Genomic DNA, 16157 nt, shown 5'->3' on the forward strand with positions numbered 1-16157 from the left:
CTGGCGCGGCAGGTTTCTGGACCAGGGTCAGCGGACTCGATAATTCTCTCGCCTCGGTGCCCACTCTGATCAGCGATCACACTTGGCAACTCTGGGCATTAGCTTGCCTCATCTTCACTAACGGCCCCACCAGACTGCCGGGGATGCCTGGTCTCACCCTGGAGATACCCATTAAGGGACCATCTCTCAGGGAAGCCCGGAAGGGTTTCGCAGCGGTCGAAGCGCCTTGGGACCCTACGGGTAAGTAGTGCGCTATATAAATGCCAATACATTTACATTTACATAGTGTACTAGTGCCTTCATTTTACCATGGGTGCTTCTTATGTCAACATTACCTCCAATAAATAATGTTATTTTTTGATGGATACTTCCAAAAGTCAAGAATATCCTCCAGCGTGCCAGGACTAGAAGCAGACTTGCAAGCAGTACACTCTCACACATTCTCCCTCACATTCACTCACTCAGACTCATTCTCACGTAGTCTCTCAGTCACTCTCACACTCATCGTCACTCTTTGATTCTTGCTCAGTCTCACCTAGTCTCACTCACTCTCACTTATTCTCACTCACTCTGACTCATACATTTTCACTCACAGCCACACTCAGGTACTCACTCTAAATTGTTCTAACTCACTGCCCAATCATTCACTATCACTCACACACTTGCACATACACACTCACTCACTCACACATATGCACACATACAATATTTTAGACTTTTTACGTACCCTCAGCTGCCTAGACCAGTCTGCTTTAATTCCTCTGCTGGTACTGGACAGACATTGGGGCAGGCACAGCTACCCTTCCCCACCCCTGTCCTAATCACTGAAGCATGAATCTGAAAGCGGAAGCCTGTAAAGCACATGTAATAAGCGTATGCGTTGCACAAGTTCTAGACTTCAGCCTCTTCCTGATAGCCCAGGCCAGTTCAGAGTTGAAGCCTAATGCGCTGGGGCTGCACTTTACATGTGACTCTGCAATATGTAACCAGAGGGGCGGTGCATAGGCGAGTCATGCACCTGAGGGCAGGTCTGTGACTCTGCCAGGCTGGATAGGTCTGTCTGATGCCTGCTGGAGGGACCTCTCAGTGCCTTCGCCAGCTGTTGCAGCTGGAGTTTGCATCTTTTTTTTATTAGATTGATCAGGAATAACAGACTATTATTTACTCTTGGCATAATTAAAACTGGGTTGAAAACAGGGAGGGTGGAGATATCAGGGTCTCAAATTGTAATTAATATGATAACTACTCTTTTAAACTACACAGAAAAAAGCTCCTTGTGGCCTTTGGCCAATTCCTGGCCTAGGAGTGAGAGCATCAGTATATCAAGTTACCTCTAAGCTGAAATCCCCATTATCCTTAAGAGACAGTAACCTGATTCCCAAGGCGCGGAGTACAACCTCAGGCTATTCAGCGCCCTGTTAAGGTTACATTGAAGACTCTAGTAAACGTGTGCATTAAAACAGTCTACATCTAAACCCACATTGTAGGAATTTTGGGAATTCTGCGCCACCTGTGGTTTTGAAAAGACCACGATGTACCTCTATTTCATTGTCAGGTTTACGGGGAAGCCTCAAGTCCCCTCAGGATCTAGTCTTTATTTTTGCAGCTCCTGTCTCCTGAGAAGCATAGCTTAACTCTTTTCTGGAAATATGTGTTCTCTCATTAAACTCAAAGTAAGATCTAGGGGCCATATGTATGAAAAACACATTTTGCGATTCTCAATTTGCGATTTTTAGGGAATCGCAATTAGAGAATCGCAAAAGCAATGTAGGTAGGATTAGCAAAATATTTTGCGAATCTTACATATTCCTTGTTTGCGAATCGCAAATTGAGATTCGCAGATAAGGAATACCTTCCCATTCCTGTTTAAAGAACTATTTAAGTGGGTGGCACAAGCAGTTCTGCAGGCCCACTAGTAGCATTTAATATACAGGCCCTGGGTATATGTAGTGCACTTTACTAGGGACATATTAGTAAATTAAATTTGCCAATTGGGTAGGAGCCAATGTTACCATGTTTTAGGGAAATAACAGAAGCACTTTAGCACTGGTTAGTTGAGGTAAAGGCAGCAAAAACGAAGTCCGCAAAATCAGGATGTCTGAAGGCAAAACGTTAGGGGGAACCACGCCTATGATGCCAGTTCTAACACGATGTAACAGTGCTAGGTGGCCCATTTACAAGAGTAATGATGATTAAAAACAACATTTATTTTTAGATGTGTTTTGTACATGTAAGGTTATTTTTATTTGTCCCAGATATTAGATCCTGGGATGAACCAGAACCCTCAAAGGAGGCAAAACACGTTGTAGTCCAATCAAAAAGTTGATGGGCTTCCAATTGACGGATAGGTTTCTGCCATTAAGACATTCTGCACTTTATCACCTGAAGGTGAAGGTGTTTTTCCAGGCCACTAAACCTCCAAATGCTAAAGGACAGGAATCACAGACCCTATGTCAGGGTATTGATCCTCATATCCCTTCACCCAGGCTTTGCACTCGTGCCAGACTGTGATGACCTTGAGAAGGGCAGGCTATGGACTAGCTTCATTACAGCCTCTAACGTAGCCCTTGTAGGAACAACAGCACCCCTTTACGCTTTGTTGTCCCAGTAGTATTGCTAGTTGCCATCGTTCTGCTTACGGCTGCAAAATCTGGTACTACCACTTTCGAATAATTTTGCTATTACTACGGTAGACATCACTATAGGAAGGTTGGAGACACCTAGTCTAACAGCTGATTGTAGACTAGCAAGTCTAAGGGTCCGATTCACAGAATGAACTTAAGACTCAATCCTAAACTTACTACTCCTATGGTATTCACAGAATGAACTTACTACTTTTTTTTAATATAATTTTTATTTTATTAAAGAAAAAGAAACAATACACAAGGCAATAAGACAATACATGTGGTCATGTGTTCAAAGAGGAGTGCAACTGTAACACAGTGAAGTACTGAGCTCTTCGATGCAATAAGGGCGTGGCAGTGAACTTACTACTTTTGGTATTCACAGAAGTTAGGATTTTGTCTTAAGTTTGTCTTAAGACAAACTTAAGACAGACTTAAGACAAAATCCTAACTTAAGTCTGTCTTAAGTCTATCTTAAGTTTGTCTTAAGACAAACTTAAGACAAAATCCTAACTTCTGTGAATACCAAAAGTAGTAAATTCATTCTGTGAATGCCAAAAGTAGTAAGTGATTTCTGTGAATACCAAAAGAGTAGTAAGTTTAGGATTGAGTCTTAAGTTCATTCTGTGCCCGGGCCCTTAGACTTGCTGGTCTACAATCAGCTGTTAGACCAGGTGTCTCCAACCTTCCTATAGTGATGTCTACTTATGATCATTGAAAACCGTTGTGAGCTACTGCCTAATATAGGGATACAATAGGTGTACACCAAGGTCAAATAACATAAACAAAGAGAGCATAAACAAGTAATAGCTTAGGAGCCTGATCACAAATGTTTACTAATGAGGTCCTCAAGGATCTGTTTTGTTCCATTGCACTTGAAACAGCAAAAATGAGAAAGAACGAGCCGTTGAGAAAGAGACAGAAAATTAGGAGGCAAAGAGAGGAAGAAGGAAGATGAAAAGAGAAATAGACAGAAAATGAAAAGAATAGCAGCATGAGAGAAAAAAGGTAAGAGGCAAATAAAGGAAAATAAGGAAAGAAGCAAAGAGTTGTAGGAAAAAAAACAAAAGAAAGGAGTGAAAGAATGAGGTAAAAAAATAAACGGAGAAAGGAGCAAAAGAAAGAAAATGAGGGCAGAAAGAAATTAAGAAGAAAATGACAGAGAAAGCACAAAACTGTGAAATGAATGAATGAAACAAAAGGAAGACCGAAAGATTGACAAAGGAAGTAGTAGAAACGTAAAGAAGGGAAAGCACAGCAGAGAAAGAAAATGGAATGAGAAAAGGATGCAAAGGAATACGAGGCAAACAGATAAAGAAAGAAGAAATAATGAATTAAGAAAGAAAAAGGAGAGACATTGAAAAAAGAACGCTGGTAGAAGAAGACGAGATAATAAAGGGACAAGTACAATGAGTAAGTACTACAAGAATAAGAATAAAAGAAAAGGAAAGATGAAGCCTCAGATAAAAAGATGAGACTCAAAGAAAGGACGAAAGAAAAAAAGAAGATTAAAAAAAGCAGAGATAGAAAGACATGGGAGAAAAGAAGCATAGAAAGACATGGGAGAAAAGAAGCATTGAACAAAAGTTGAGAAATATTGCAAGACTAAAATAAAGACAAGAAAAAAGAAAGAGTTGGCAAGAAAGAAGTAGGGTAAGAATTAGTGTAAAAAGATAGAAAGAAATAGAGCGATAGATGCTATAAAAGAAATTGAGAAAGAAAAGAAAGATGGAAAGAGAAGGAATAAGAGGCAAGAAAGAATAGTGAAAAAGAAATAAATAAAGAATTTTTCAGAAGAGGCTAGGCTGCATCATCCTGCATAGTCCTCTTTCGAACCCACACAGAAACCACCTCAATATTTTGAACAGCGGGCTTATCAAGTGGGCAGCTGTATGTTCTCAAGCCTGCAGATAGGCAAGTGATACCTCGTGATGGAGCTGTTGAAGACCACTGGATTAGACTGCTCTGTGTCCTAGTGGCAGTACTTGCCTCAATTCCTCCTCCTGAAAATCCGTGGAGAGCTGCTCTTTAGGTATAAGAAGACTCTCTTGTCTCTTTTGGACTGCAGAGTCAACTACCTCAGGACAAAGTCAGAATCCCAGAAGAAAAAGGAACTGACCGTCAGGGCTAAGTTTCCTTATTGTGTGTGCAAGTATCTTCCTTTACTCGCCATCATGGCGCAAAGTGGCAACACACAGCATGAGAAGCAGCTACCTTTTGTTTCTGGTGTTCCTCCTCCGCTGTCCAAGGTTTCTACCACACCACCACTGGAGTCCAAACCTCAACCACCTACAGCTGCTGGTTCACTAGAAGGATTTGTGCTCCCCCATCCTTTTCTTTTGATTTGCCTTTATTGGCTGGGGCGGGATTAGTGCCTGGCGGCTGTTATCTTGCTCCACACATGGCTATTATGAGGCATTGACAGTGGCCCTAACCGAAGCCAGGGTGTGAGAACCCCAACTGTTTGCTTCTGCTTTATTGGTCTATCTCTAATCAGCCTCTTCACTGCCTAGATGCATGGAGCTGCGCCGGAGCTAACAGGAATGGCGACCAACCATAGAGTAGTGTTGGCTCTGCTCCCATCAAATGTAAATTAAATAGATGTTGCAAGAGTCTCTTTTAAATTCAGTTTCTCCAGACCCTAAGTCTGACTGTCTAGAAGAAAAGCCTCGTCTTGGTTAGTAAAATTTAAAATAAATATTTAGATGTTGCAAATATTCATTGGAAATTGGATTGTCTCATACAAACCTTATCTACCTATTTTTCTTTTTTTGTGTGCAATAAATCAAATCGCTGGTACGTGTCTTGTAAGTTATGGAGCTATGACCCCCACCGAAAGCTGAACTGTCTTTCTGGCAAAGGAATCTATATTTAGAATTTAATTCAGTTGGTTTTCAATGTTTCTTACATTTTCCAGATCCGGCAATTTGTGCACCACCATGTTCGCTTCCCTCCCTGGAAAATATGTCTATCAAATATGCTTGTTATTATTTTTGTATCGTCAGTGCAATGAATACACTGCATTTTTCATTGTCCATGCTGGAGTTTTTATCTCCATTTTATCGCCAGTAGCTTTTCTAAGACGCCATCCTCCAACTCCTGCAAGTGCCGTCCAAACTGTTGAGAATAAATCTGTCGTCCACGCAATTTCCACCGTCATATTTTTTCATCCGAAAAATTGCTACGTTGGATGACATAAAAATCACCTCAAATTTAGGGTGACTGAGGTGTACTGTACTCACAACGCCAGGGACTTGCAGAAATACAAAAGAACAGATCTTCACTGACATTCCCCATGCCTTGGAAGTTGAAAAATACGAAATCATGGTGGTTGCGTTTTTATGGAATACGATTGTTTCACAGATTTGATATTATACATGAAACAGGGAAACTGAATAGCGTTAATGAAAAATATTTTAGTTACGTGGTCATGGTTTTAACAGTCTAAGATAATTATAAACTGGGGGGAGTTATTAGAATACCGGAACAAGAAGGTGCAGAGGCTCCTTACCAATGACAGAGCACTTTTTGAAATCTGAGTTGTTGAAATCTTGCTCCATGTCCAAATGAATTGCATATTAACATGACCCTTTTCAGATGCATAGGCGAATCAACAAAGCACAATGGAATCCTATGAAATTCAATTCTTGTGTCTTTGCACCTAGATTGAGCGAGGATGCTAAGAAAACAATAGAGGCGCTCGGTTGTAAAGAGATCCGCAACTTACGCTTCAGGTCAAGTTGGGTGTGCATCGCGATCAAAGGCATGGCATTGCCAGATGACCTTCAGAAAGAAAAGGTAAGAGACTCTGGGCCTCCTCATTATGGTGATATATAGGGGACTTTAATGCATGCATAACTGGTTCATCTCTGCTTCATATTCATTGGTTCTCTCCAGTGACTCGGGTTTAGATGATACTTGTAGCCCTCAAGGTTCCCAGAGAATGTTGGTTAAGTACCCCGAGATGCTTTTGGGGAGCAGGGGCTGGAGTGCAGGCAGCTTCTTGATTTGACGTCAATCACTTCTCAATTGAGAGGAATGGATGGTTGTTTCTTTCTCCGGCATGCCGTTTGAATAAATAGTTATTGGTACTTTTTGCTGCATTTACTGGCGTGGCCACCTGAGACGAGGAATCACAACAAGGCCACAATGTTGACCTGGGTGGATGCACCCCCTTTGGTCAGGTCTGTTTCCAGCAATCACCCTGCCACTCCTCCTGCCATTCCTCTGCCAAGCACCCTGGCATAAATGGCCAGGATCTAGTGGTAGAATGGCCGGTGGTGGGAAAACATCAGCTTGGTGGTGAAAGCACTGTCATGCTGAGCTAAGCCTGCTTCCAGAAACCACTTCAAGGCTGCCTGCCAGATAAGCATCTTGTGGAAACTGCTGGGGCTGGGAAACCTGGGACTTCCTGCGGCCTTCTGAGGCTCCCATACATGGGATATACCAAACCCTTATCTGCTGTTCACGTGCTAGTGGGTAGCAATCCCCTGAGTTACCAGGAGTGGCGCTGTGGCTGGCTCCAAGTTTAAGGGCTCCACTTGAATGTCATCCTTACCAATGGACAGCCAGATAACAAACTGGCCATCAAATGCCCCCAGATGATAATTGCCCAGGAGACGTTTGATGGGATGCTGGTGAAAAGGAGACATTGTAGTTTTTATTTTGCCGTATCTCTGTCTCCGTCGCCCCATTGTAGCTGGCGGCTGTGCATTGCCTTCAGCTATGCCTTGTAATTTCTGAGGATAGAGACTGGCCTATTTCCAGCACTCAGGCAGCCACGCCACATTCAAACCAAGTATTCATGGAACATAGGGTGTGCCCCTTGGGTGCGCCCCGAGTCCATGGCCCCGTCTTCCTGAGCAGCTGGACACATACTGCAGTCATGCATACCTACCTAAAAACATAGCTACATCCTACCAACGATAGGAATGTCCCATGCATGATGCTCATGTACATGTATCTGATGCCCTAGTTTTTTATTTTGTTCCCAGCCTCTTGCTGATCTAGTTTGTGTGCAGATGCCTAGGCCTGTCCTGGACCTGTCCTGTGACCCCTGAAGAGGCACACCAAGAACGCCTGCATTTGTGTGACAGTAGATTACAATCCCTGGCATAGATTTAACATGTACAGCTGTGGTGGCAGCATACCAAGTTTTGCGAATCTACCTTTTTACCTGGGACACTGAAGTGGAGGTCTACTGGCCCACTCATGGCAATTCCACTGCTGTACGCAAACCCAGATCCTAGCTTTAACATGGGGTGTGGCTGTGGGGGAGGTAGGGGTTGTGTGTGTATCGGTGTGTGTGTGTGCTGTGGTACATGCATTGTGTGTAGGAGAGAGCAAGATTAATGGTGGCCTGGGGATACCAGTTTGGAGACCATGGCTTGTTCCTATCCACAAAGGGGCCAGTGTGGTTGTTTGTCCAGACAGTGGAAGTGTATTGCTAACATTCCTGAAACGGGAGGAAGAGACTTAGACATTGAAGTGGGGAAAAAGGAGACCAGGCTCCTTTAGAAATTCAGATAGGGCCTTTTGCAGAAAGGAGCTGCCGATTCGTCTTCCTGAGCACTTCACCATGTCAATCCAAGCAGCAAACATCTGACTTCCAAATGGCCGCTGCCCTCTCTTGAGATCTCGTGTAGGCCTATTACTGCCTGTTATTACTGTTCCTGAAACTGACTTTTAGTCTCATGAGAACTCGCATGAGCCACCTCACCACTTGCTATGTCAGATTTACTGACATCAGCCCAGCCTGCCCTTCATTTAGAATATTTGCAGACAAAATGGGGGTATTGATTCTCACAGGATATCTGACCCGGTGCTTGCCAAATAGCGTGAAGTATAACAACAAAAAACAAATATAGGCAGTGCCACAGGTGAGGAAAAAAACCCTAAACCCTCAAAATATAGAACCTAGGGTCCAGCTATGCACAACAACAGTTCCTATGCACACCCATGTGAATTAAGTACAGTACAACACAATCCTGTTGGTCAAGGGTGGAAACAAATTGTGTCCTTTTGAAGTGTTCGCCTTTAATAGAGCTTGGCCCAGCAAGCCAGCCAACATGTGTTTCGTCAATAGGGTGTTAAACCCTTGACTTCTTCAGGACTGTAATGAGGCGAATGGTTTCTTAGACCTAAAAATCGGTGTTAATTTCGTATATCCCGACTTAGGCTCTCTATTTACTGGCCGCAACGCTTCTTTGCTATCCATAAGCAGTACAATGAACTCCAAGGACATAAATAAACAATCAAAAACTAAAACGTCTCCCATTCAACGTGCATCTCTCCTATTTAGGTACAAATCTGTACGATCTATAACGCATATTACTATGAAACCATGAAGGTTAACATTATTCCTGTGTATTTTCATTCAAAGGCATTCTAGCGTATGTTATTAAATGTATTACTTTACAAAATTAATTTCCCATGAAACATTTCAAAATTCCTTTTTTCAGGCTAAATTTACCAAAGATCAAACTCTGTATTCCCAACGTCCATTCATACTCTATCAAAATCTAGATAAAAACAGTGGCTCCTGGACAACATAAGCAGTACCCAAAGAAATAGTGTGCTCTATCTAGTTCACGTATTTTGCACTGTTGTTCCCAATTCGATGAAGCAGGCACAAGCGTTCAAATGCATGTTTCGGTGGCCACTTCTCCCATGTTGCCACCTTCTTCAGGGCCAGCATTCATTGAAATCTTTAATACTTTACAGCTTCAGAGTTTCTTTTATCTACAATTAATGAATCCAACAGACTGGTGAGAAAATGTTTTGTAAGAGATCGCTATATATGTATATTCTGTTCATTATCCAATAAACATTTCACACACAAAGCTTCAAAATTATAGCAATTCACCACACGTGTGCCAATTAAACCCATTGCCACATGTGTGTAAAAAACAAACAGTACACCACCTCACCTGAAAATACACTAGCCCCTTAAGTGCTCCTGTCGGGCAACGGCTGTCACAAGCACTACATCCGTAGTGCTGAGCATGTCCGTTGGCCGACGTGGCCTGGCCCACTCATTAAAACCGACGCACTGCGGTTAAGCGGCTAGAGATACATAGTGTAGAGAAAAAGATGCCCAAACTCTGTCCCATAGAAATTTCATATATTATTCACTTTGCAGGAGGGCTCATACATATTCACTGTGCACATTCATTGGAAGATGTTGAATGTGGGATAGCTATATATGTATATATCTCCTGCATGAGAAAACAGATTTAATCACCTAACGATCAGGACATCACTCAGTGAAAACTAGAGCTCTTTGTTACATAGGCTGAAAAGCAGAGGCTCACATACGCTTGCTGTTATCCTTTATAAGGCCCCCATTCCTCCTTCTCAGGCATTCAGATCTTGATATCAATTAATATCTTAGTAGAGGGTTGCCAATTTGTTTTGTATATAGCCAGGGCGACGATGCGCGATCCAGCGGTGATCTTCTCTCCCAGCTCCTCGAGGCGATGGCTCTGCGACAACTCTCACAGCGACGTGATGCGGTCCGCATGAAGCGGTGCGAGGATCTCACCCAGCGACGACAGGCTCTGCGACAACACTCGCGGTGATGGCAATCTTCCTGCACCGGTCTGGTGCGTCCCGCAAACGAAGGATGTGATGACTCTGGCAGCGGCAACAGGCGGTAGCGACTATCTCGGCCTTCGTGGCGGCGGGAATTTCCTCGCACTGTCGGGGATGCGCTCCGCGAGCGTTGCGACAAAACTTACAGAAAGTCTTTAAAAGCTTGGTTTCCAGCTTCCCAATACAGGTACAACTGGCCCAAGCACTCTAGGAAGGACAGAACTCTCTCGGCAGAGTTCAGGGAAGCTGGGGGTGAAGTCCTTTTGTTCCTGAGACTTCCTAACAGGGAGCCAGCTCTTCTCAGGCCCTTGGAGATTCCTTCAAGACAGGGGACACAGCACCAAAAGCAAAGTCCTTCCCCTCTCCTTGGCCGCAAAGCAACAGCAGGTCAGTCCAGCAGAGCAACAGCAGGACAGTCTTCCTTCTACAGTTTCAGCTTTCTCCTTGGCAGAGGTTCCTTCTTGATGCCAGGATGATCTAATTTTCTGTAGTCAGGGGTCCTGTACTTATACCCCAAAAAGTCTTTGATCCCTTTGAGCAGGAGGGCTCTGAGCCAGGTCTGAACCAGTTCTGGGTGTTCCTTGAGCACTTTGTTTTCCTTGCCTCTCCTTTCCTTTCAGAGAGAGGGGCAAGGTCGTCAGCCGCACAGCAGGAGGTGGAACCAGCATTGTGGAAGGCAGGCACAGCCCTATTCAGGCCCAGGTGCTACCCCCTCCCACCACTCTAGATTATAATGGAGCTATTCAGCCCAGGGATGGCCCACTCAGACTCTGGGAGCCACCCAGCCCCTGTCACTCACAAACCAGACAGTCAATTCACAAACAGGCCAGGGCACACAGAAAGGTCAGACAAGAGAACAGCAACTTTCTAAAAGTGCTGTTCTCAAACACGGGATTTAAAAACAACCTTTCCTAAAAGATGTGTTATCAAATCCTGAGTTCAGGGATTCCAGACTTTTATGTCCTATCTTGCTCCTATGCTAGGATATGCTGGTAACCACTGTAGCCAGCATTCCCCATGATAGCCTATGGGGCAAGATAGCTTTACAATAGTGAAAAATGAAGATGGCTGTAATTCACTACCAGAGCATGTCACCTGCACAAATACATGCTCTACCTTTCACATACACTCCACCCTACCCAAGGGGGCACCTTGGGCCTTCCATAGGGGTGACCAATGTGTACAGAAAGGGAAGGGTTAGGCCTGGCCAGTGGGAACACTGACCAGGAGGACATGGCAGTTCACAGACTGCACACGGGCACTGCGGTGGCAGGCCTGGGACACCATTTTAAGGCTACTCAGGTGGGTGGCACAAGAGTGCTGCAGGCTCACTAGTATCATTTGTTATCAGCAGCCCTGGCACACTCAGTGCACTTTACTAGGGACTTCTTGGTGACACAAATATGCCAATCATGGATAACCAATCATAATATTAACTTACTCAGGGAGCGCTTGCACTTTGACACTGAACAGCAGTGGCAAAGTGCCCAAAGCATCTAAACCAGTAATAACTAAATCCAGCACAGCATCAAAAATACAGGAGGTAGAGGCAAAAAGATAGGGGGAAACCAGGCCAAAAATGCCAGGTCTAACAAATTGTCACTGTGATTTGCAATCTTTTGCTTGCTTAACTTCCGCAGGCTTTGTTTTCTTTCTTGTGTTAGCTCCTCCCTGGAGCATGAACCAAGAACATGTGAGCTTCCTTCTCTTTTTGCTGCACAGCACTTTTTTTTATTTTATAAGCGTTTTGGTATTATTCCTGGACATGCAATACTGAGGCATAGAGCTTCATATTTATATTGCTTTCACCCTATCCGCTGTCTTTATTGTCACAATAGTTTCTTACACCAACAACTGTACTACAATGCAACTCTACTTTACACTGCTCTCCTCTACATTACTCCTCTCTACGCCCTCCACTCTACTTTCCACTTTTCGTCCTCCACTCTATGCTACTCTGCTCTTTGTCACTCTGCTCTCCGCCACTCCATTCTATGCCACTCCACTCCACACAATGCCACTCTACTCGGCGTCAATCTATGCCACTCTACTCTATACCACTCCACACCACTCTACTCTGCACCACTCCATTCCACGCTATACCACTATACTCCACTCCACATAATGCACAGTACTCTGCCCCACTCTATACGCCACTGTATGCCACACCATCATGGTGCACTATGTTACTCTACACCACTTCTCTCCACACAATGGTACTCTATAGCACTCTATGCCACTCTACTCCACTGTACACTTCGTCACTCTACACTGGGCCCCTCACCCACCCCTGTTGGCAATGCAAATAATACATAAGATGTTAACAGTACATGTGATTTTTGAATTGAATACACAGTTTACTCAATCTTTAAGCACTACAGAAAGACAGAAAGAGACGGCCACGTTGGGGATCCTAGTCCTAGGGCCCTCCAGGTCGTGATGGTCAGAAAACAGTCGATGACACCGACACGTTTTTTGTTACTTTTTAAGTAACTGTCTCAAGGCTCATTCTTGATATGTTTTAGAAGATGACACAATAGTAGACCGTGTGGGTATTTTCCTGGCTATGTTCAAATTCTAAACTTTTTATGTAACTTTCTCAAGGTTGCAGATAAAAAATAGATAATAGAATGTAGCGTTCGTCGTACATTAATTCTATTAAGTGCAACACACATTATTTGTTTTGCAATGTTTGGTCTAGCAAAAAGTAAAGATCAAGAAAGGAGTTAACCGCATGCGCGCTAGCGGTTTTCCCGCTGAGCGCTGCGATTTTGAAAATCCCGTGGTACGTGACAAGGTCAACTCGTCACACGCACAGCGCAGGTAACGCCCATGACGAGATGACCTTGTCACACGCATCGAAAGGGTTAAATGAAGTGATGTTCTCTTGTGATACCCAGGAAGGGAGAGATAAGACCATCGTTTTCCAGAAAATCTAACCAATTGTGAAGTAATGTCAGTACGAAAGAGTGTTTAGAAAGAGAAACGATTAAGATAGGATTTAAAATGTCTATAACCAGAGCGTGAAATGAACATGCAAGCAGAGTGCTGTAAGTGTGATACAAAAAGATGTCTATCTCATTCTTGAGCATTGTGTAATCAGTCCATTTCTTATTGCTTCTTCATACTTTTATGGAGCATGATGTGGTTGTCCCAGCTCATCCGGCATGTAATCCACCTGAAGGTAGGCCCATCTGCAGAGGAGGAATGGGAAAATGCCCTTTAATCCCTCCTATTGCTATTCTAATCTTAAAATATTTTACTCCATCGGACTCCTTGCAATCAAAAGTTTATGCATTTCGGCCAAAGTGATTTAAAGGCCTCCTCAGGACTGAAGAAATCAGAGGAATCGCTACCACATCGCCCACCTCATATTGTACAAATGTTGCCCTTTTTCATGCTATTACAATTCTATAATTGTTTTCAAGGCCAAGACGCAGAGGGGCAGTCTGACGTAAGACCACCAGAAAAAAACTATAAACTGCATGGGTTAAGGGCAATTAATGCTTCTAGTGCAATGTGCAGTAACATAAAAGCCTCCAAGTGGCCTGATTAGTAACTACGGAAGCCTCCCGCAGAGCTTTTATCGTGAAGGGCTAAGCCCACTATGCTCCCTGGTTCCGCTGCTTGGTAAACGCTGGCTTATCCCTTGAGGCTAAAGCTGTGCATAAGACCTTCGCCGACAACTTCACTTCAGCAACCTTGCTTAGAAGGCTTCTCATCCCACTACCGTGCATCAAAAAACTTGAAGGGTCTTTGTTCGTTGGTGTGCAACTTGTTCCATAACAGCCACCGCTTTGCGAGTCCTCCCAAGGATGTAACAGCTCCTTGTCATTGTCTGCGGACCACTTAGGTTGCCCTTTGGCCTGGCTCGTATTGAATGCTGGCTCTCTCAACCTCACCTTTTATAGAAGGGTCCGAGCAACTACCAAAGCGATGCAGTCAGGATCTCTTGTTGCCTGGCTACTACTCAGTACTCTGCCAATGGGCTGCTTATGTTTGCCACCAGTTCTCTGTGGTAGCAGGATAAACAGATCACAGGGATAAGATAACTGTAATTAAACTATTCTTCTGATATTTCTTACAGAGCTCATCTCCACCTGTTTAGTACCCGCTTTATCTTGCTTTTGAAAGTCCTGCTCCTCCTCATACTTCCTGTCCCATCCCTGGGACCGGAAGTGGTATCCAGTAACTGGTCTGAGGACCTTCTGGGAGGACTTTCCACTGCAGAGTGCTTGTGTTCTGAAGACATGAAACACACCACCACCTGTCAGGAGTAGGTAGCCATAATTCTAAAAAACAAGACACCAAGGGGCATATTAATAGGATTTGTAGAGGCAGGATTGTTTTTATGCAGGAAATGGCATGGTTTTTGTGCAAAAACAATCCCTAGGGGTGTTTTCCTCTTTCTATGTGTGCTGCAGAATGGTTCATTAACACGCAGAAGTGGCACAAAGTGCCTGAAGCACTGCAAGCTTCCTTGTCACTCTGAATGCGTCAAGTACTTGATCAGGGATGCAAGGTTCCCTAACATATGGAACAGGTGCATAATGGGCATGAGGAGTAAATACTTCCTAACATTAACTCTCTCTCTCGCTCTCTCTCTCAATCTGTCTCTTTCATGACTGATGTAATATAAACGGCAGCAGTGCAAACTTCCCTCACACATGCACACAACAGGTCCAGTTGCAGCAGTGCATGCTTTGTACAAAACAGGCACAGTAGAGGCTGCAGTAATGCAAGCCTCCCTCAAAAACATAACAGGTAGAAAGAGGAATGCAAACATAAAAAGGAAAAAAAACTAGGATAAAAAATAATATTCCTCCTTGTTACGCTTCACCTCGAAAGGCATAAGATTTTGACCCGTTCCCTGGTTTACAAGTCCTTTTAAATCTGGGAATGCATCAAAAAAACATGGTAGTTGCATGGAAACACGAAACGCGGCGCCCATGGAACGTCTCCCTTGAGCTGGGTAAGTCAACTCAGCAATTTGCGCTGCCTTGCCTTACTACATATTTCTGAGCCCATTAAAAGACGTAAAGTGTCTTTGTGTGGCCTCATTCGTATGATTCGGTGGTTTGCGTCATAAAAAGTGACGCTGCGGCATCGGCAAAGGGCTCATAAATATGCTCCAAGAGTCGCCGTACGTCCTAAAGCTGGCTTAATATTGTCCTGAGATGCACGTTTAGCAGCTGTAACCTATCTTAGATAACAGTAATTACATTACAAATTGAGATGGGCTGCTGTCATGGGAAGCGCATACATTTCATAGGTGTTTTCTCCCCGAAGACGATTGCCAGTGACTCCCACTGATAAAACCTCCCTTGTTGCCTTGATTCTTCATGCCTGGTGCTGTATTGCATTTAATGCCTCTGTTGAATTACCTGTCATCTGTTGCATGGCAAGGCTTGTGTTTATTTGTTCCACAACTGTTGTATTGCTCTTGTTTGCAGATCAATCACTCTGACAACAACAAGAATCGCTACCCCGGATGGCCAGCAGAGATCCAGATAGAAGGCTGCTTACCGAGAGATTTAAAATAAACCTGTTCACAGTGAAAGCACCTCGAAGAAGAATCCCTTTATTTTATCAGGAATCCCCCGCCACGTTTAATATGTGCACCAAAATGTAATATAATACTGTTGATGACTTATTAAAGAAATCTGTAAATATTTTAATCATGTTTCGTACCATTTCTTTAATTTTGATCTGATTTAAAGCCATCACTCGAAGAAGGTAACAGACCACTGGTCTCGTCTGATGTCTACCTTGGTTGTTTGTAAGTGAACTGGTTCTGTCTTAGAAAATGAAACATGTTTGATAAAGGTCATCGTTTTGGCGTTCGTGTGATGAAAGGGCGATTTCATGGTTCAGTAACACACAGAAGTGGCACAAAGAACCTGCAGTAGTGCAAGCTTCCTTGTTACGCTGAATGTGTGC

The 16157-nt window shown here is 43.7% G+C and overlaps 1 protein-coding gene across 2 annotated transcripts in view; it reads left to right on the forward strand.

Moving 5' to 3' along the window:
• Nucleotides 1–15895, forward strand: part of FAM3B (FAM3 metabolism regulating signaling molecule B) — a 259570-nt gene extending 243675 nt beyond the window's left edge. For both annotated transcript variants that reach the window (XM_086935435.1, XM_086935436.1), the window contains 2 exons: nt 6290–6422; nt 15671–15895. In XM_086935435.1, coding sequence (XP_086791561.1) covers nt 6290–6422; nt 15671–15760 — 223 coding nt within the window. In that variant the 3' untranslated portion in view covers nt 15761–15895. The remainder of the gene's footprint in view (nt 1–6289; nt 6423–15670) is intronic.
• The last annotated feature ends 262 nt before the right edge of the window (nt 15896–16157 follow it).

This window comes from Lissotriton vulgaris, chromosome 8 (assembly GCF_964263255.1).
Source record: "Lissotriton vulgaris chromosome 8, aLisVul1.2, whole genome shotgun sequence".
Lineage (NCBI taxonomy): Eukaryota > Metazoa > Chordata > Amphibia > Caudata > Salamandridae > Lissotriton > Lissotriton vulgaris.